Here is a 15,920-nt window from a genome sequence, read left to right as displayed (position 1 = left end):
GCACACTTTGAAGGCTGGAGACTGGCAATGCTCCTATCGGATCATCTCACATCCCTTAAAGGGAAGAGAGAAAGCCAAAAACACAGGGAAAAGCACCCACAGCGACAGAGCTACTCTCTCACTGATCAATGTACAGAACAGAACAGAGATTTCAGGGCAAAAGGCTGGGCAGGATGGGGGCAAAAAGAGTCGAGCAGCTGGTTTCATTGTGAGAAAAGCAAATAGGTTTGGGGCTTGGTTTGGTGTTTTTCTTACATGCACACTCCCTTCCCAATGGGGGTTTCTTTGGGTTAGCTTGGGCAGCATGAACACAAAGCGCCACACAACTGCAACCATGTTTGTCTGAAGTCTAGAGAGAAACCTTCAGGCTGGTGTGCCAGCCTAGTAATTAACACAGCAAAAGCCTTTCCTCCTCTTTTAATGTTACAGAAACTGTTCCAACCACGGAACAAGGAGCTTGCTTTTTCTTCCCTACCTTTACACCCCTTCATCACGCTCGCATATCGTGACCTATTCAAACCACACTCAAAAGCTTGATCCGGGCGCTCAGTGATACATAACTTCCATTTTAGTGAAACAATCCATCTGCTCCATGTGACTCAGAGCCTGCTTTAAGAATGCAATACTGTTTAGGCCAACGGTTGCACCGCACAAAGTGTTTTGTTCACATGCATTCCTTTGGGATGACAGAGCCTATCCACGGCCCGTAACGGTTGGGGCCTGTGGTTTTTTTCCCTCATCCGCTGAATGCTGCAGTGACTAAGCTGACAAAAATTCCTAGCCAATTATAAACCCACTTAAAGAGACAGGCAATCCCCCTGCAACCTTCTCTTGCCATCCTATACGGGAAGTTTCTATACATAGAAAAACATCTCCTCCTCCCAAGGCCTGCACTGATATAAAAGACTTTCTCCACGCGCTCAACACTTCAAACATGCTTCCTAAATGGCATCATTTCCCAAAACTATAACCTTTCATCATCCCTATGTATTCCTCATACGTTAACCGGGGGAAAAACAAAGTCGGAGAAACAGACCCCTCAGCTGAGTTACGCTAGTAAAAAGTTAGAGAAGGCATTATTCATGGAGGGAGGACGAGTGTGCTGGGAAGGGATGAGTCTCAACAGCTATAGAGGACTGTTTATTAAGAAGGGAACAGTTAAGCGCCTATAAACCCAGTATGTTGCAACAAGGAAAAAACACATCGGGGAGGTCGCACTGGTGTATAAACTACAAGTCTGATCCACCTAAGAGCATACGCTGAGCTTTAACAAGCAATGAGAAGTTGGAGTTGCCTCTCAAATCTCTCTCGACATGCAAATCAGCAACCAAATTCCAAAAACCACCAGCCTTTCCAAGAGGGATCCTCACATCATGTGCTGCATTCGCTCCAACCTACCTTGTCAAGGGCCATACAAATGCATTTAATAATTAGCCAGGGCATACAGAACTAGGTTTTGGGCAGGTAACTACAAGTTGACTTTGCCCAGCAAGAAACAGTAAACAACAAAATAACTAAGAGACTGGCATAAGGTTTCTAGCTTTAGAAACCCAGGTTCTGGGCACCTCCGCCCCTTCCCATTTTATGGTGGGCAAGCTACTTGCTAAATCATTTTTAGCGCTCTGCTGATAGCACATGCCCATTCCATTGCAAACACTGAAAACAGTGAGGGAGGGGGAGGAAGAGACAGTGGATAACTGAACCAGGCTGAGCTCACCTCAGAAGAAAAAGACAATTCAATCTGTATGAACATACTATTATCTGAGCATCTTTTCATTACAAGTTAATTCCCACAGCTATAAACAGACTTGAGAAGGAAATGGCACTATTAGTGGAAAGGAAGGCTAAACAAAGGCTCTTCATCACTGCTGAACACTGAAAAACTTGTTTGCCACATGAAAACAGTTTATGAAAATGCTGAAGTACCATTCACTCCTATATCCATGTGCATTTGGGGACGAGGAAAATGGTGCCTACCATTCAGACGGTTTAGAGGGTGTGATTCCCACCCAGGGTTGAACCCAAGTTTTACCTTTACATCTTATGACAAGCAGGCTCGCAAGTTCAATGAGCTTGCCCACATGTCCGCCTCCCAAGCCTCCTTCAGCCTATTTCAGCCCAATTCAACTGCAGGTTAGGCACCACCAAAGACGTATTTCCACACATTCCATGGAAAGGGACAGCTGGGTGGAGGACAGACCTTTTTAGGGCCCCACCAAGCTAAAAGCAACGCTGCTGAATTCGCCCCTCACTAGAAATCCATGCGAGCATTAACTATTAAACCAGAAATGCCCAGGAAAGCCAGCAATGAGCCAAAGCCAGGCTCCTTGCATGGATAAGAGCCACAGAGAACCCAGCCAGGCTGGGTTTGCCTTGTCCCTGCGACATTTGCAAGAACCCAGCAAAAACACAGCTTCCTTCTGGTTTTGCACTTGACATTTCCCTGACATTTTCCCTGTAACACTCCCAACTATTCCCAGCTCCCAGTTGTTTTGCAAATTCATCATAAAATTACATTATATTACATGTAATTAACTGGCCAACACAACTATTTATTAACAAACATTTGGCTAATATGTATGAATGGGGCCTGGAAGTCTAGGTTAATCAAAGACTGGGTTCAAATTTAGACGCGTATTTAAGTTTACAGACTCAACATCGTACTTCTGCACAGGAAGGTAAACCAGAAAATGATTCTCTAAACAATGCATCATCCTCAGGCTCATCTAGAATGAAAGTAAGTCACTAAGAACAGCACAAGTGTTGTAAACCAACCCAAAGCATTCTGTTTCCAACCCCAGCAAGCACCAGATTATCAAATTCTTGAAACATCCCTAACGTGCAGCAGTGCCTCTGGAAGAACATTTAGGATGTCAACGAGGTTGTAAAGGGTTTGGTTTTACGTCTGAAATAAGCAACATCTTAGAAACCCTCACTGAATATGGCCATTTTCCTATCCCCCTCTGCTCCACATCCTCAAGCCCCCTGGGCTACCAAGTCCATTCCTTCTCCAATGAGCCTCCCTCCATGTAATGAGTTGTAAGACCAGAACTCCTCAAGCACTACATATATAAAGAGTGCACACCACGCGTGATGATCTGGTGATGCTTTTGTATCTTGTAAGGACTGGCACTGGTTTTCTTCTCCACCCTGTAGCACAGAGCATCAGAGAAATCGAACTGAGGGATTACCATACATGCAGCCCATAAAACCAGGGAATGGCTATTTCCTACAAGAGATCTCCAATTATATTTTTATAGTTCTTTTTCTGACAGTGAAGCAGTTGCTTGGCATGAGACAATTCAAGTAAATCCATACTGAAGTAGCAATAAGCATCACTCATGATTTCAAAGTTTCACGAGGCAAACATCTGAAGCCATGAAAGACAGGCACAGTGTGGATCCAGAAAGACTTTCTGTCCAGCCAGGTTTCAATCATGCTCTTGTTCAACTGTGACTGTAAGATGCGTTTACATAAAGCAGAAAAAACTCTGCCTCCACTTCCTCATTTGGGCAAGTTAGGCTGAGAACTTCGGGGCTGTTCAGCCTGGAGAAGAGAAGGCTGCGTGGAGACCTCAGAGAAGCCTTCCAGTATCTGAAGAGGGCCTATAGGGATGCTGGGGATGGACTCTTCATTAGGGACTGTAGTGATAGGACAAGGGTAATGGGTTAAAACTTAAACAGGGGAAGTTTAGATTGGATACAAGGAGGAAATTCTTTCCTGTGAGGCTGGTGAGGCACTGGAATAGGTTGTCCAGGGAGGTTGTGAATGCTCCATCCCTGGCAGTGTTCAAGGCCAGCTTGGACGAGGCCTTGGGTGATACGGTTTAGAGTAAGGTGTCCCTGCCCATGGCAGGGGGGTTTGAACTTGATGATCTTAAGGTCCCTTCCAACCCTAACTATTCTACGATTCTACAATTCTAAGTTTGGTGTGAGGTTTAGAACTGTTCATCCTCATTTTTCTTAGATCAGAACGGTCGCTATGCAAAATAAGAGTTTACGTTACTCAGAATCCATGAGCACATACATTTACCCTCCCGATTATCACTTCACAAGCACTCAATTTCCAATGCAGTCATGGCAACATTAATCTGTCATTCCACAATGAATGGTACACATTAATTACCCCTCACCATTATCATAACAGTACCAAATGAAATAAACTTATCCAATAGCATGGACTGCCACTGGAATATGGCTACATATGACCTGGTGAACATAAACACACCTCTGGACTGGAAAAGATAAAGCAAGTTGAAGCAAATGTAAAACATGATGCTTTGTAAGGATAGGAGAAAATTGTGTACACGTGAGTAGAAGACAAAAACCCATTATTCCAAAATGTCGGGGAATGGTCTAAACTTTTAAAGGGATTTTTACAATGTTTGTTTTTAACCCACGGCAAAGTGTCATTGATGGGCCTGGTTAACTGCATCAAGCCTGTCAGTACTGGAAAACACAACTCCAGAATCTAAAGTCCTCTCAAAAACACTACTCATCTCAGTGCCAAGAGAAACTAGGAAGCCAGGCTGAGTATTCAGCATGAGCACTTAGTGCTCGGTGACTAGTGCAAGCTGCAAGGTTCAAGATGTTCTTCCCAGGTTACGGCATTCTGCAAGCGAACAAAGCAAAATGCCAAGTATACATTTGCTTAATTTTAGCCCTTTTCTCAGAACATCAACCACTGCTGCAGTAATTAACTGCACATTGGCCCGAACCGCTCTGTGGCCATTCCAGCCTCCTCATTAAATATGCTCTCACAGCCATAATAAAAATTCTGGGAAACCTCTGGCTCAAGAGCAGGCCCAGGAGGGGAGCGAAGCTCAAGCAAAAACTTCATTCAGAATGAAAACGCCAACAGCTCTTAACATGCTCCAGGTTTTCCTAACTCAGTGACACCAACTGTGCCTTGTTTTATTGTCCCCCCCTTCTGTGTACTCCTTTCAGCTGATGTTTATTTGCTGGTGAGTTTGTACAGCAACCAAACGGACAAACAGCCTGTCCCTTTCAGTGGTTTATACAGTATTTGTATTTTCAGCCCAACAAAGGTAGGGTTGGCATTACCCACACCAGCTTCACTTAACCTTGTACTACATTAAACCTGCTTGCTAAAAGGAGAGTAACTTTTAAAACACGATGTCCTCCGATATATGCATTTTTTACTGTATGTTGGAATTTAAGAAAACACATAAAAAACCTTAAAAGAAGGAGCAATCAGAAAAAAGCATGCAGACGTAATAAGGGCAATTTGATTTGGCACCTCTGGCTCCCTACTTCTTTCTCTCTCTTTTCTTGTCTACATTGTTCACGCATGCTCAGTATCTCTAAAGGACAAGGGAATAGAGTGAACACTCCTCAGAGAGGGGAGAAAAAGGAGGAGAGAAGGGGAAAAAAAAAATACCCCGCACATGGTTTTCACCACTACTCTGCTGAATCAACAGGGAGCACATTCCCAGATGGCTACCCTGGGAAGTACTGCACAAGTCAATGAAGTGATGTCAAACGATACCACTCAACTGCATTATCTTTTGAGCTCCGTGTAAACAAACAGGAGCAAGTTCCGAATATTTGTGAGAATACATCATGTTACTGTCTCCATATGTTTAAACATTTTAGTAGAAGGTACATATGGACCATTCTTCCCACTCACTGTCATTTTCTCCCTCCTGTTCCTCATTCCACACATGCACCATATCTTTTCAGGCCACTGTCAAACCAATTCAAAAAGGAATAAGGATACATTTTCATTAAAAACATTTTGTGCTTAGCTGCCATCTGCTTCTTTACCAGCCTCCAAATCCTCACATGCCTTTTCTGTGGTCTTCAGTTTGACACATTCGGAAGCTGAAAGTCGTCTTCTGTTGTATTGTGGAGCGCAGTCCATGTGAGCTATTGTTTTTCACATCAAATTCGCCTCTTTTGAAACAAGTGCTTAATGCTTATGGCCCTAATCCACGTTCCCTCTACAATGCCAATTTAAACCTACTTGGTTTTTATGCCAGTGACAAATCTAATCTTAAAGGCCCCTCACGCAATTCAGATACACATTCATTGTTTTTATGGGAAGCCTGTTTCATTCCCTCTGTGCAGCACCAGAATTTGCTCTCACAAAGGGAAAACCCAGACTTCCAGACTGTGCTCTTGTACAGAAGCTGCAGTTAAAGCCATTACCCCTTCAAAGCAGTTACTGACAGTCTGTCCTCCCAATAACCAGACCCCCAGTCTCTCTCTTATCCAAGTATGAAAGGAAGGGTTTCAGCTAACGCTTGACAAGGCATCTCCAACATAACTGGGGGTGGATGGAGAGCGGACAAATAACTGAGATGAAGAAAAAAACACCCTTATACGATGTATGTTATATATGGACCACTGCTACTTTGGCTATTGCTTTGCCACATAAACTAATTCATTTCTTATGGCCCCAGCAAATGCAAAAGCATCTCAGGAAGCATTAGTTGGACTTGTTCACAAAACAACACAAAGGTTATGGCAGACAAGGGATCCTGAACTTCCACGCAGGCTTTCAAGGCTGTAATTTACATTTGGTTTCTGCAGGCTTACAAAGGCCTAGTGACTAAAGCAGCAGACCTCAGAACTTAGTCATCAGCAAAAGGAAGAGAAAACAACCAAAGTTTTCTTTCCAGTAGACCAATGGACAGGCAAAGCAGGAGTGTCAGAGACGAGTCCTTCAGGGGCACAGCAGGAACAGTTTTTCTGGTTCTCACATCAATCGCTAGCAATATGCAGGCAGCTTCCATAAACATCTCCAGCAGTCACAACTGCCACAAAAAGGGGGAGGAAAAAGCAAGCCATGATCTTATTTGTATGTCTGGACTCTCAGTTTTTATCTTTCCCATCCCTACCTGTGCCCCAAAGCACAAGCACTGATGTAAACAACTTCAGTACTCTCCTTTCATCTTGAGGGATCCTTCTGTGTGGACCTGCATCCCAAGTGAAGTACAGCTGGCATCTGATATGCCAAAAGGAAGGTAGGTGCAAGTCCAAAAGATGATAGCACACCAACCCCAACACAGCACCCCGCAGCTCCAAAGGAAGCATGATTGCAAGGCTGCTGCCTGGGGCACTCCCAAGGTAAAGGAATGCACGTATGCTACACAGAAACCAGGGCAACCAAACTGGCAGAGCAGCTGATAACGCTTTAGGCTGAGCCTTAAAATATAAGTAATAAAGTAAAAATTGCAGCTTCTTTGTAGCTTGTTCTACTATAGAAACGTCTATGGCTTATTCTAAGCGTATCCTTCCCTCTCTCCTCCCTCCACCCTCAACATTGTTCCTGTACAAGTTATACTGAAGGAAGCACGGGGTTCTTCCTTTGTTTGTGAGCAGGAGAATGAAGGAAAAAAACAACATCCACTCAACAGCAGAACTAAACAGAAGCCAGGCTACTTTAAAGTACCGAGTGTTCCCACACAACATTTACCCACCAATTTCAGATCTTTCAGCGTAAAACCTAAACAAGGACAAAAGAGACTTAATATACACTCCTCCACAGATCCAGGGAGAAGAAAAATAAAAAGGCATAAAGAAACCCTGAGTGACAGACAGCATTTTCAGCTTAACACGACTGTGACGCACAGGGAGAATGTCAGGGTTAAATTAGATACTACACTAGAAAAATATTCCCTGGAAAATAACATAGGTGTCATCTCTCTACGGGTAGGCAAACGCAGATTGAAACACTCGGTAACTTCGAAGTCTTTGCTTCTGTTCTTTTCGTGTCTTGTGCAATTCTGTACTGCAAGAATCCTCTCCAGATCAAGAGTTCATTGCCAAAGCGTCCAAGCAATCTAGCAGGACAGACAAAAAGCTTCCTTTTCAACAACTGCACATTTATACCTCCCTTGTTTTTCTTCAGAATGGCAGTACTTTGGGGTTGTTTTCTTTCTAGATGAATGGTTGGCAAATTTAAAGCCTTCTTCCTCACAGTGGCTTATCATGACAAACAGATTAAACGGGTTCAACTCTCTCACTCTTCTATTGATTAGAGCTTGCTCATTTCTTTATATGCTCTGCATCTCAAGATACTCTAAACCTACACTGTTTATGCACAGTCTAATGCTCTTAACAAGCCTTTCAAGGCTTTTCTGCAATACTTGTTTTCTTCACAATGTCCCACAAAAGTCAGATGACAGTATACAGAAGAAAACCATTGTCTACACCCTTGCCATAAAGTGCTGCCATCACAATATAACTATAACCTCATTTTATTCAAACACATCTCATCATGTGCATTTGGGATCCAAATTATTTTAACATTCCCCTAAAAGTCAACAAGTTTGGACGTTACTTTTGTCTACTCCGAATAGCCAGAGTACACAACAGGAAGCAAGCAAGCTGTTGTAGCTCGCTAAATACACTCTAGTTACATTGAAACCACTGAAGGCCATGAGGTTGCACAGGAATCACCCAGATCACTCTCTGCAGACAGCAGTTAGACTCTCTTCATGACATAAATTCGGCCTGCAGAAGCCTAACTCAGGGCAGCACATGGTGAGAAAGAGACACAGCTCATGTCCCTTACCTTGGACATGTCACAGAGTTCCCCAGTAACACGCTGAGGGGGTTTCTTTGTTTAAAACCAAACTTCATTTCATAGAACAGAATCACAGAACAGACTTTCCCCTAAGAAGTATTAATAAAAGCACAGCCCTACAAATGCCTTTTTTCCAGAGATATTTTTGCCATGTGTTGACTGACTCTGCCCTACAAGGTCCTTTAATTTCAGTTCTAACTGAACAGGAGGGCTTCACAAGCAACTGATGAGCCACTTTACTAAAAAGTGGTGACCCCAAACAAAGGTAATCTGAATACAGCCCTGTCCCTGGTGTCTCTCACACTGGTGTTTACTATCAGTACAGCAGCTCTGGTCAGGACTGCATGCAGAATTTAGGAACTGTTCCTTCCAGTGAGCTCCGCTTGTAATTAAGCCTTACTGATACTGCAAGGCTCAGCTTTCATGAAGTTACAGGATGAACTCACAAAGCCTGTCATGTAATCATGTTATCTGAGTAAACTCTGAATTTGTTTACTCTATTTTTAAAAAGTGAGATCAGGTTTTGGTTTTGCTAATACTTGTTATCAGAAAGGCACAACCCCTGTCATACCTCATAGGAATAAAAAGGGCAAGGATAATTTCCCCAAGAGTCAGGATACCCACTGACTGGTTGACACTACAAACTATACTGTAAAATCTGATTTCAGAAACCAAGTTCTCATGAACAGAATTTACCATTACAGCTATTTCTGAAGGTGCCTGCCAAAGGAATCAAAGAACCAAGTCAAACTAAGTTCAGTTAACAGCTCTGATAAAAGAATCACTTGGGCACATACATAACATGACTTCAGCAAGGAGGAGGAGATGGTGTTCAACAGCCACTTCCAGCCAAAGTCCTCCAGGGAGGTAAAACTGGTTCCAGCTTTACTATAATGGCTTTAGTTCTATGCTTGTTTTGCATCTTTTCCATGGGGAAGTAACCCAAGAAGTTTGTGAGGTCTTGGTTTTTTTGTTGTTGGTTTTGGTTTGCTGGGTTTCTTTAAATCAAGTGAGATGATCCCTTACTGGCTAGGAAGGAATCTACGTTCAGTAACTGGACAATTGGTCATGTGAACTGCACGTGACCAGAATAATTGCTAAAGAATTAGAATAAAACCATAAAATTAAACCTTGCCTTCAGAAAGAGGTAACAAAAACACACTATCTACTCAAATCTTACTTTTCTGGCAGTGGTTGGTGGTCCAGCAGCGGTAGTTGTACTCATTGTTAATAGACGTCTTCTCGCACAATGGCTTCTCTTCCATTGTTCCTGGACACAAGTCCCCACATTCCTTTGGAGGTTTATTCCCAACGATGTAGTTATTGGACACTGCATCTAGGATGAGAGACCAGTCCACCGTGGAGAGGTAACACAGGTCAGAGTTCTTCTCAATCCGTATGGCCCCACGGGTTATGTTCCTCAAGTTGTAGAGCCCAATCTCTTTAAGATTGGTCATTTCAAAGATAACCAAGGCATAGTTGTAGAAGAGGTTCCTCCCACGAATGACTGTGAGGTTGGGGAAGAGATCACTGAGGCTTTCCAAGCCTGCCACACGGAACAGCAGCAAGTAGTCAGTTATGACAGTGAGCTTTGGGAAGCGGAAGTTGCGGTAATCCTCTGCTTTCGAGATGAGCAGAATCTGAAGGAAACCCTCGATCACCGTACAGTTCTCCAGGCGTTTCAGCTCATGGATGTCATTGCGAATGTCAACATTAGGCCCACAAACTGAAAAAGGGAAAGGAGAAAGGCAAGTTAGTAAATAAAAGCATTTTACGCCTTTTTAAATCAGGACGAAAGCAGAATATTCTGAGGGCCGTAAGATCTTTACCTTCTTAATTAGGCTGCAGTGTTAAAATGGGAAAGGACGACTTGATTTACACCTACATTGAACATCCATCTCATTTACCCCACCCCTATGAACACCACCAGGACCAGCACAGACACACAAGTTGTCTATATGATGTAGCACAGAAAAATGTGGGTTTATTATTGATGTTGAAAAAGAGCTGCATTAGACTGAAGCACATACAAATAAACCAAATGCATTTGCACACCCTGCTTCAAATCACACCCTGACATGTGACCAGACCAGGGGCTCAGCCACATGACTTCAAATAAATCAGGTATTATAGTGATCCACTGGGCATTACATTGTAATTTATCAGCCAACCCTTTTAAGATATGTGCAAATCAAAGAGACACCTTCCAGAGAACGACTTCTCTCAAGTGACTCTTTCTCCCCATGGTCACAAGCCAAATTAGCCCTAATTCTTGAACACCAGTCTCTCAACAGGTCAGCAGTAACATGAAATCCATGGAAAGATGGTCAGCACTGCCTGCACTGTGACTGGGAAGAAAAGAAAGCACTTGGACTTGTAGCTAATGCACCAAATTCCTGTTTGCATGTTCCAGCGAACCAAGTTGCACTAATTTTGGCACCAAGACATGAAAAAAGTTTCTAAGAAACATAGGATAAACTTATTTACAAGAACAGAGCATCCCAGTGAGGAGTTTCCTTTGGATACAGCAGGCTGAACTCAATGCACTCTCTTGAAATCAATGACCAAAAGGATTATTCCCAAGTAATTCTATATATTCCGTCTTTCCCTATCAGACATACAAATGAATCAGACATACGAATTTAACAATGAAAATATTAAAGAGGCTGGAAGAAAAGTGTACTAATAATGTAATAATTAGACACAAAATGCACTTTGATGTAAAACAAAGAACTACAGAGTGTAGAGAGCTGCTGTTTTTGGAAACCCTTCAAGTTGGTCTTTTGTGGAAAATATGGAAAAAGATTCCCTAGAATAGATAAGTTGCTTGTAAGCGAAGAGAGTAAAATGCCAGTTTATTTAAGCAACACAGAACTTGAATAAGCCCCAAGCATTCAATTTTGTGGAAAGGTTCTCTTTTTATGCATGCTAGGCTTAATTATTTTAACAACATCTTCTCCTCAGACAAGGAGAAGGTCTAAACAAACACTGGAGCCAAAAAACTTCAAATTCTAACCCAGACAAATTGTCCAGAGATTCAGCAATTGCACTGACAATAGAAAGCAGTCTTTCTATCCCACAACACTTATCTACGACTAATAACTTAAGCTAACAAAGGATCCAGAACATTCGCATGCTAAAACCACAGCAACTCTAATACCCAGCAAGGACTTAAAGACTTTAAAGTCTTTTAAAGACTAAAGACTTTCTTGTTAGAGGGACAGCTTATAAAAAAAACCCAACAGGGTGAGATCTTTGTTAAGAAACAGATGTTTTCTACACAAACTATTACCTAATCTTCCTTCTATAAAGAGCCAAGCTTAAAGCAAAGGCTACTAAAAGGTGAGCTGCTGCACCAGAACCAGCTACGTGCATGAATGTTCATTCCCTATACCTTTCAAAATAAATAAATAAAACACCAGAACTAATGTACCAACAGGAACACTTGGCCATCACCACCAGCAAGACAGGAAATCCCCGTTTCAGTGTATACTGACTATAGAACAATTGCATGCAACAGGCTGGAGTACATGCCAAGGCTCTAACTTCAGGAAAACGTTAAAAATAAGGGTGACTGGGTTGGCACTACCCAGCTTTAGAAGCCAGAGGGTAGACCAGGAATGTTAAAGTACTCCAGGATAGTAGATGTGATGAGAGATGTACTGAGTCATGAGCAGCAGACGTGGGCTTCCTTCCTGAACCTACGGGAAAGAACCCAGACTAAATTCCTTCAATGACCTGGTATATACGTCATGCTTCCAACTTCGGAGATTGTCTTCTAAAGCAATCATCCCTGCATCCACCCTCCAGTGCCCTCTGCTCAAAGCACAGCCCAACAATCACATGAGTATATTTATACTTCAACACTGGTCTTCTCTTGTTTGAAAAGCGGAAGTCAGAACACACAATGTTCTTCCAACTGAACTGTTCTGGTTTCTGTCTCTACCTGCTGGCACGACAAGGTGAACAGTACGGTGGTTCCTGGGATGGCAAAGCAAAGTAACACAATTTATTTTCCTGCCATGAAATTTTAGAAAGCCCAACTGCTCCAAGCCCTTTATTTTGTTAAAGAAATAAAATTTGCACTTGTGCTGACATTTTGTAGGCAAAGATCCAGAGTGATGGGTTTAAAAACAGCTGAGTTACAATACCCTAAAGAACAATTTGTAAGAGAAATGGCAGCAACCGTTAACTAAAGCATTATATATCTGTTCATGCATCTATTCTGAGGCTGGGCTTTAAAAGTCATCCTGCTTTTAGCTGCATGTTTCTTTCAGCTTGAAAGTTACTTAATTTTAGATATTTAATGCTTTTATAAATCTATGAGATTTCTGGAACTTTATGGCAAAAGTATGCACTCACTTCCCTCAGTTATGAAACATCATCCCCTTAATACGGAAAAGGATAAAGTCCAGTGGGCTCTAAGTTAGAAATTGATTACAGATGAACGTGCTGTTGACACTGGTGATTTAAGAACTTCCTAGCTCATTTACTGAGTTATATTTTGCAGAACTTCATGCATATAATGAGAAGGGCAGAGACCCAAACGTGAAATGGAATGAGCACCTTGGTCCATACTGACTTTTGGGGAAAAAAGGTCCAATTAAGGCACAGGTTCTGGTTTGCTGTATTTATTTGAAGGGATTTCTGTGAAGTTGACATTGTTCACAGGAGTTAATCACACCACACAATGCCTCAGCTTTTTCTCACGTTTTTCCCACTGCCTTGAAGAGGATTATGAGAAAAACAAATTAATCAGTGCTCAAAGTCAACTACACTTTCCATTTGGCTGTTTGGCTGTGCCGTGTTTTCTTTGGATCCCATTTTAGAGAAAGAGTACATGGACTTGCTCTATAAACTGGTCTGTCAGACATAACAATGTGCACATAAAGTGCTCTTTGGAGCATTTCTATTCCATTTAACAGTTTTGATATTCCAGCCTACAGCACTTTTTTACCATGACCAGTATAACTTACCTTTGTTTCAATTCCCAATTCCGAATTAAGCGTAACTATTACATATTTATTCTGCTCACTAACAGGAAAAAATTCAACATCTGTTTACTACCCTGCCCCAATAGTCTGGAGTAGATTATAAACACACAGGATAATTACCAATAGTTAAATTGATGCCGTGTTCATTCAGCTACTTACAGTTTTCCAAGCTCTTCCTTAAACTGCCTATCATTTCTCAGACTTACCCTACACTAAGCACCTAGTTCTGAGTCAGAAATCAGCTCTTTAAAGAAATACACTCTTTGTTTAAAAGATAACTCTCCAATACAGCACAACACCAAAGAGAAGCAATGCATTCTTTACCTAGACGACCACAAACACCTTCCTGGAAGCAGAGCTTTAGTCCAGAAGTACCAAGCTTCACCTACTGCCTTAAGTACACCTACGTGTGCTCTTTATTTTCTGGGATCATCCCAGGGGCAAGTAGATTTCCAAAGATAACAGAAAAGCCCACTCCACACACAGCCTGAGGAGCTGCAGCTCATTCCTGCTCACAGAACAGATCAAAGCCTGATCGTGTAACTGAGACAGGGTCAATGAACTACGAGGAAAAATGATTGCATGTAACAGGTTCACACGCTGGAGAGTAACTCATGCGACCTGCAGCCTGCTCCTTGATCTGGCAGCATCTCCTGGCAAGTCTCCTTCCTGAAAGCTGCTCCAGGCTGGGGCACCAAGGAGCAGAGCAGAGGCTGTGAACAAACACACACGCTGCACAGCACATGGGTAGCAAGTTGACACTGTCGAGTACACACAGACTGGCCAGACCAAAGCCATGTGCTGTGTGACAGAGCTCACAGTATAGTGATCCAGCAGTTTCATCTCAACCTTAACTGTGATTTGCTAATGCTCGTTTTGATCCTAAAAACCATTCTGACATGGAAAAGAACTTTGCTACCTTGATAAATACCTGCTATTTGATCCTCACCTACCATCATATAATCATTTACTCCATGCAGCAGGTCTTTATTCTTTTTATATACTTATTAGTTATTACATGTCACTAGCTACTCCTGAAAGGACTTGCCTGTTGCCCTTCAGTATTTCAAGAGAACCATTCTTTTTGCAGAATGGGATGCTACAGAAAGCCTGCTGCTCCCCATTCACTTCACCATACAACTTCTGCTTGCTACAGTATGTCACAGCTGTATATATAGTCATAGCAGTTAATGCATTATCAATACTGAGGCATTACAGGGCAGGACTGACAGTTCACACATCCACTGTGAAGAGAATCCATTTCTTATAAGAAACCATTTCATCTTGCTGTAGTTCTTGCTTCCCAATTTTGTGCTCCTCCCAGTTACTCCACTTAGAAGCTCTATAGAGATACAACTGTTTAGGGTTTTCTTGAAGAACATACACACTCTCACATCTTAAGCCTTGCCTAGGGTCCTTTACTTTGGGTAATGTTGAACAGTTGTACTACACTGAACAGCCTGGCCTCTCTCTTCTTCACTAGTCAGAAGTTAAAAGTGGAGAAACCATCACTCCCCACCTTCCTCAACACCAACACATCTCAGACAAGGCAGCACCAAGGCAGCTCTCAAGTCACCGAGACGCAGAGTGCAGCAGTTGTTCTAATCCTGTGCTGCTTTGCTGCACCCATCCTGAGGACAGCCTGTGATTCACAAGGTTCAAAAGGCTTCTTTAAGGGAGGGCATGAGGTTGCTCAACTTCTCCTCTACCCTGAAACTCTGTACAGTGGTAACAAGTACAGTGTGTTACCATCAGCGCTGGATGATTTCCTACACAAAGAAGGAACTACAAAGCTTAATACACAAAACAACTGTGGCTACTTCTACTTTTAGAGAGCAGCTTGCTCACACCACCATCACCGCAAGAAATACCTCACTTTGCCAATAATGGCTTTTTCTGAGCACGCTCCACTTCAATGAGCACGCCGCTTTCCAGACAGCTACTGCTGCTCTCTGGTCAGCAAAGAGCTGATGTTACTGAACACAGTAACCTCACTCTCTCTCCCCAGCTCCTCTAATGAAAGAGGCTTGACCACGTCATCCTTCAGTAATGTCAGCTCAGTGCTGTGGGCCTTTTTGGGAGATCAGCACATCTTCTGAACAGTGTTGTTATTTATTCCCAACAGAGCCACTTCCTTTTCATCATGTGTTTTTTAGTTTTAATCTATGGCAGGTCCTTATAAAAAAAGGGTCCAAAGCAGCTACTGAATGTGGCTGCAGTCCAGCAGCCCTCATCCCAGATCCCAGCATGCTACATCCTCTTTAAGGCAAGCATCTCCAGAGTTACCACCCCTCTCTTGCAGCAACCATGGAACACGTTTATTGCACTGGGTGGATTTACATACAACAGCCTGCATATGGACATGTTTACTAT

General features: G+C 42.6%; 1 protein-coding gene across 4 annotated transcripts in view; it reads right to left on the bottom strand.

Annotated features, from left to right (window-relative positions):
- Positions 1-15,920, bottom strand: part of IGF1R (insulin like growth factor 1 receptor) — a 172,146-nt gene that overhangs the window by 131,809 nt on the left and 24,417 nt on the right. For all 4 annotated transcript variants that reach the window (XM_061371251.1, XM_061371250.1, XM_061371255.1 and 1 more), the window contains exon 2: positions 9,734-10,279. In XM_061371251.1, coding sequence (XP_061227235.1) covers positions 9,734-10,279 — 546 coding nt within the window. The remainder of the gene's footprint in view (positions 1-9,733; positions 10,280-15,920) is intronic.

Source organism: Neopsephotus bourkii, unplaced genomic scaffold (genome assembly GCF_033783945.1).
Source record: "Neopsephotus bourkii isolate Nb327-2 ecotype Australia unplaced genomic scaffold, CSIRO-AGI_Nbou_v1 NB_1572, whole genome shotgun sequence".
In the NCBI taxonomy this organism is placed as follows: Eukaryota; Metazoa; Chordata; class Aves; order Psittaciformes; family Psittacidae; genus Neopsephotus; species Neopsephotus bourkii.
The sequence above is the reverse complement of the archived record's forward strand: the minus strand, read 5'-3'. Positions and strand labels throughout refer to the sequence as shown.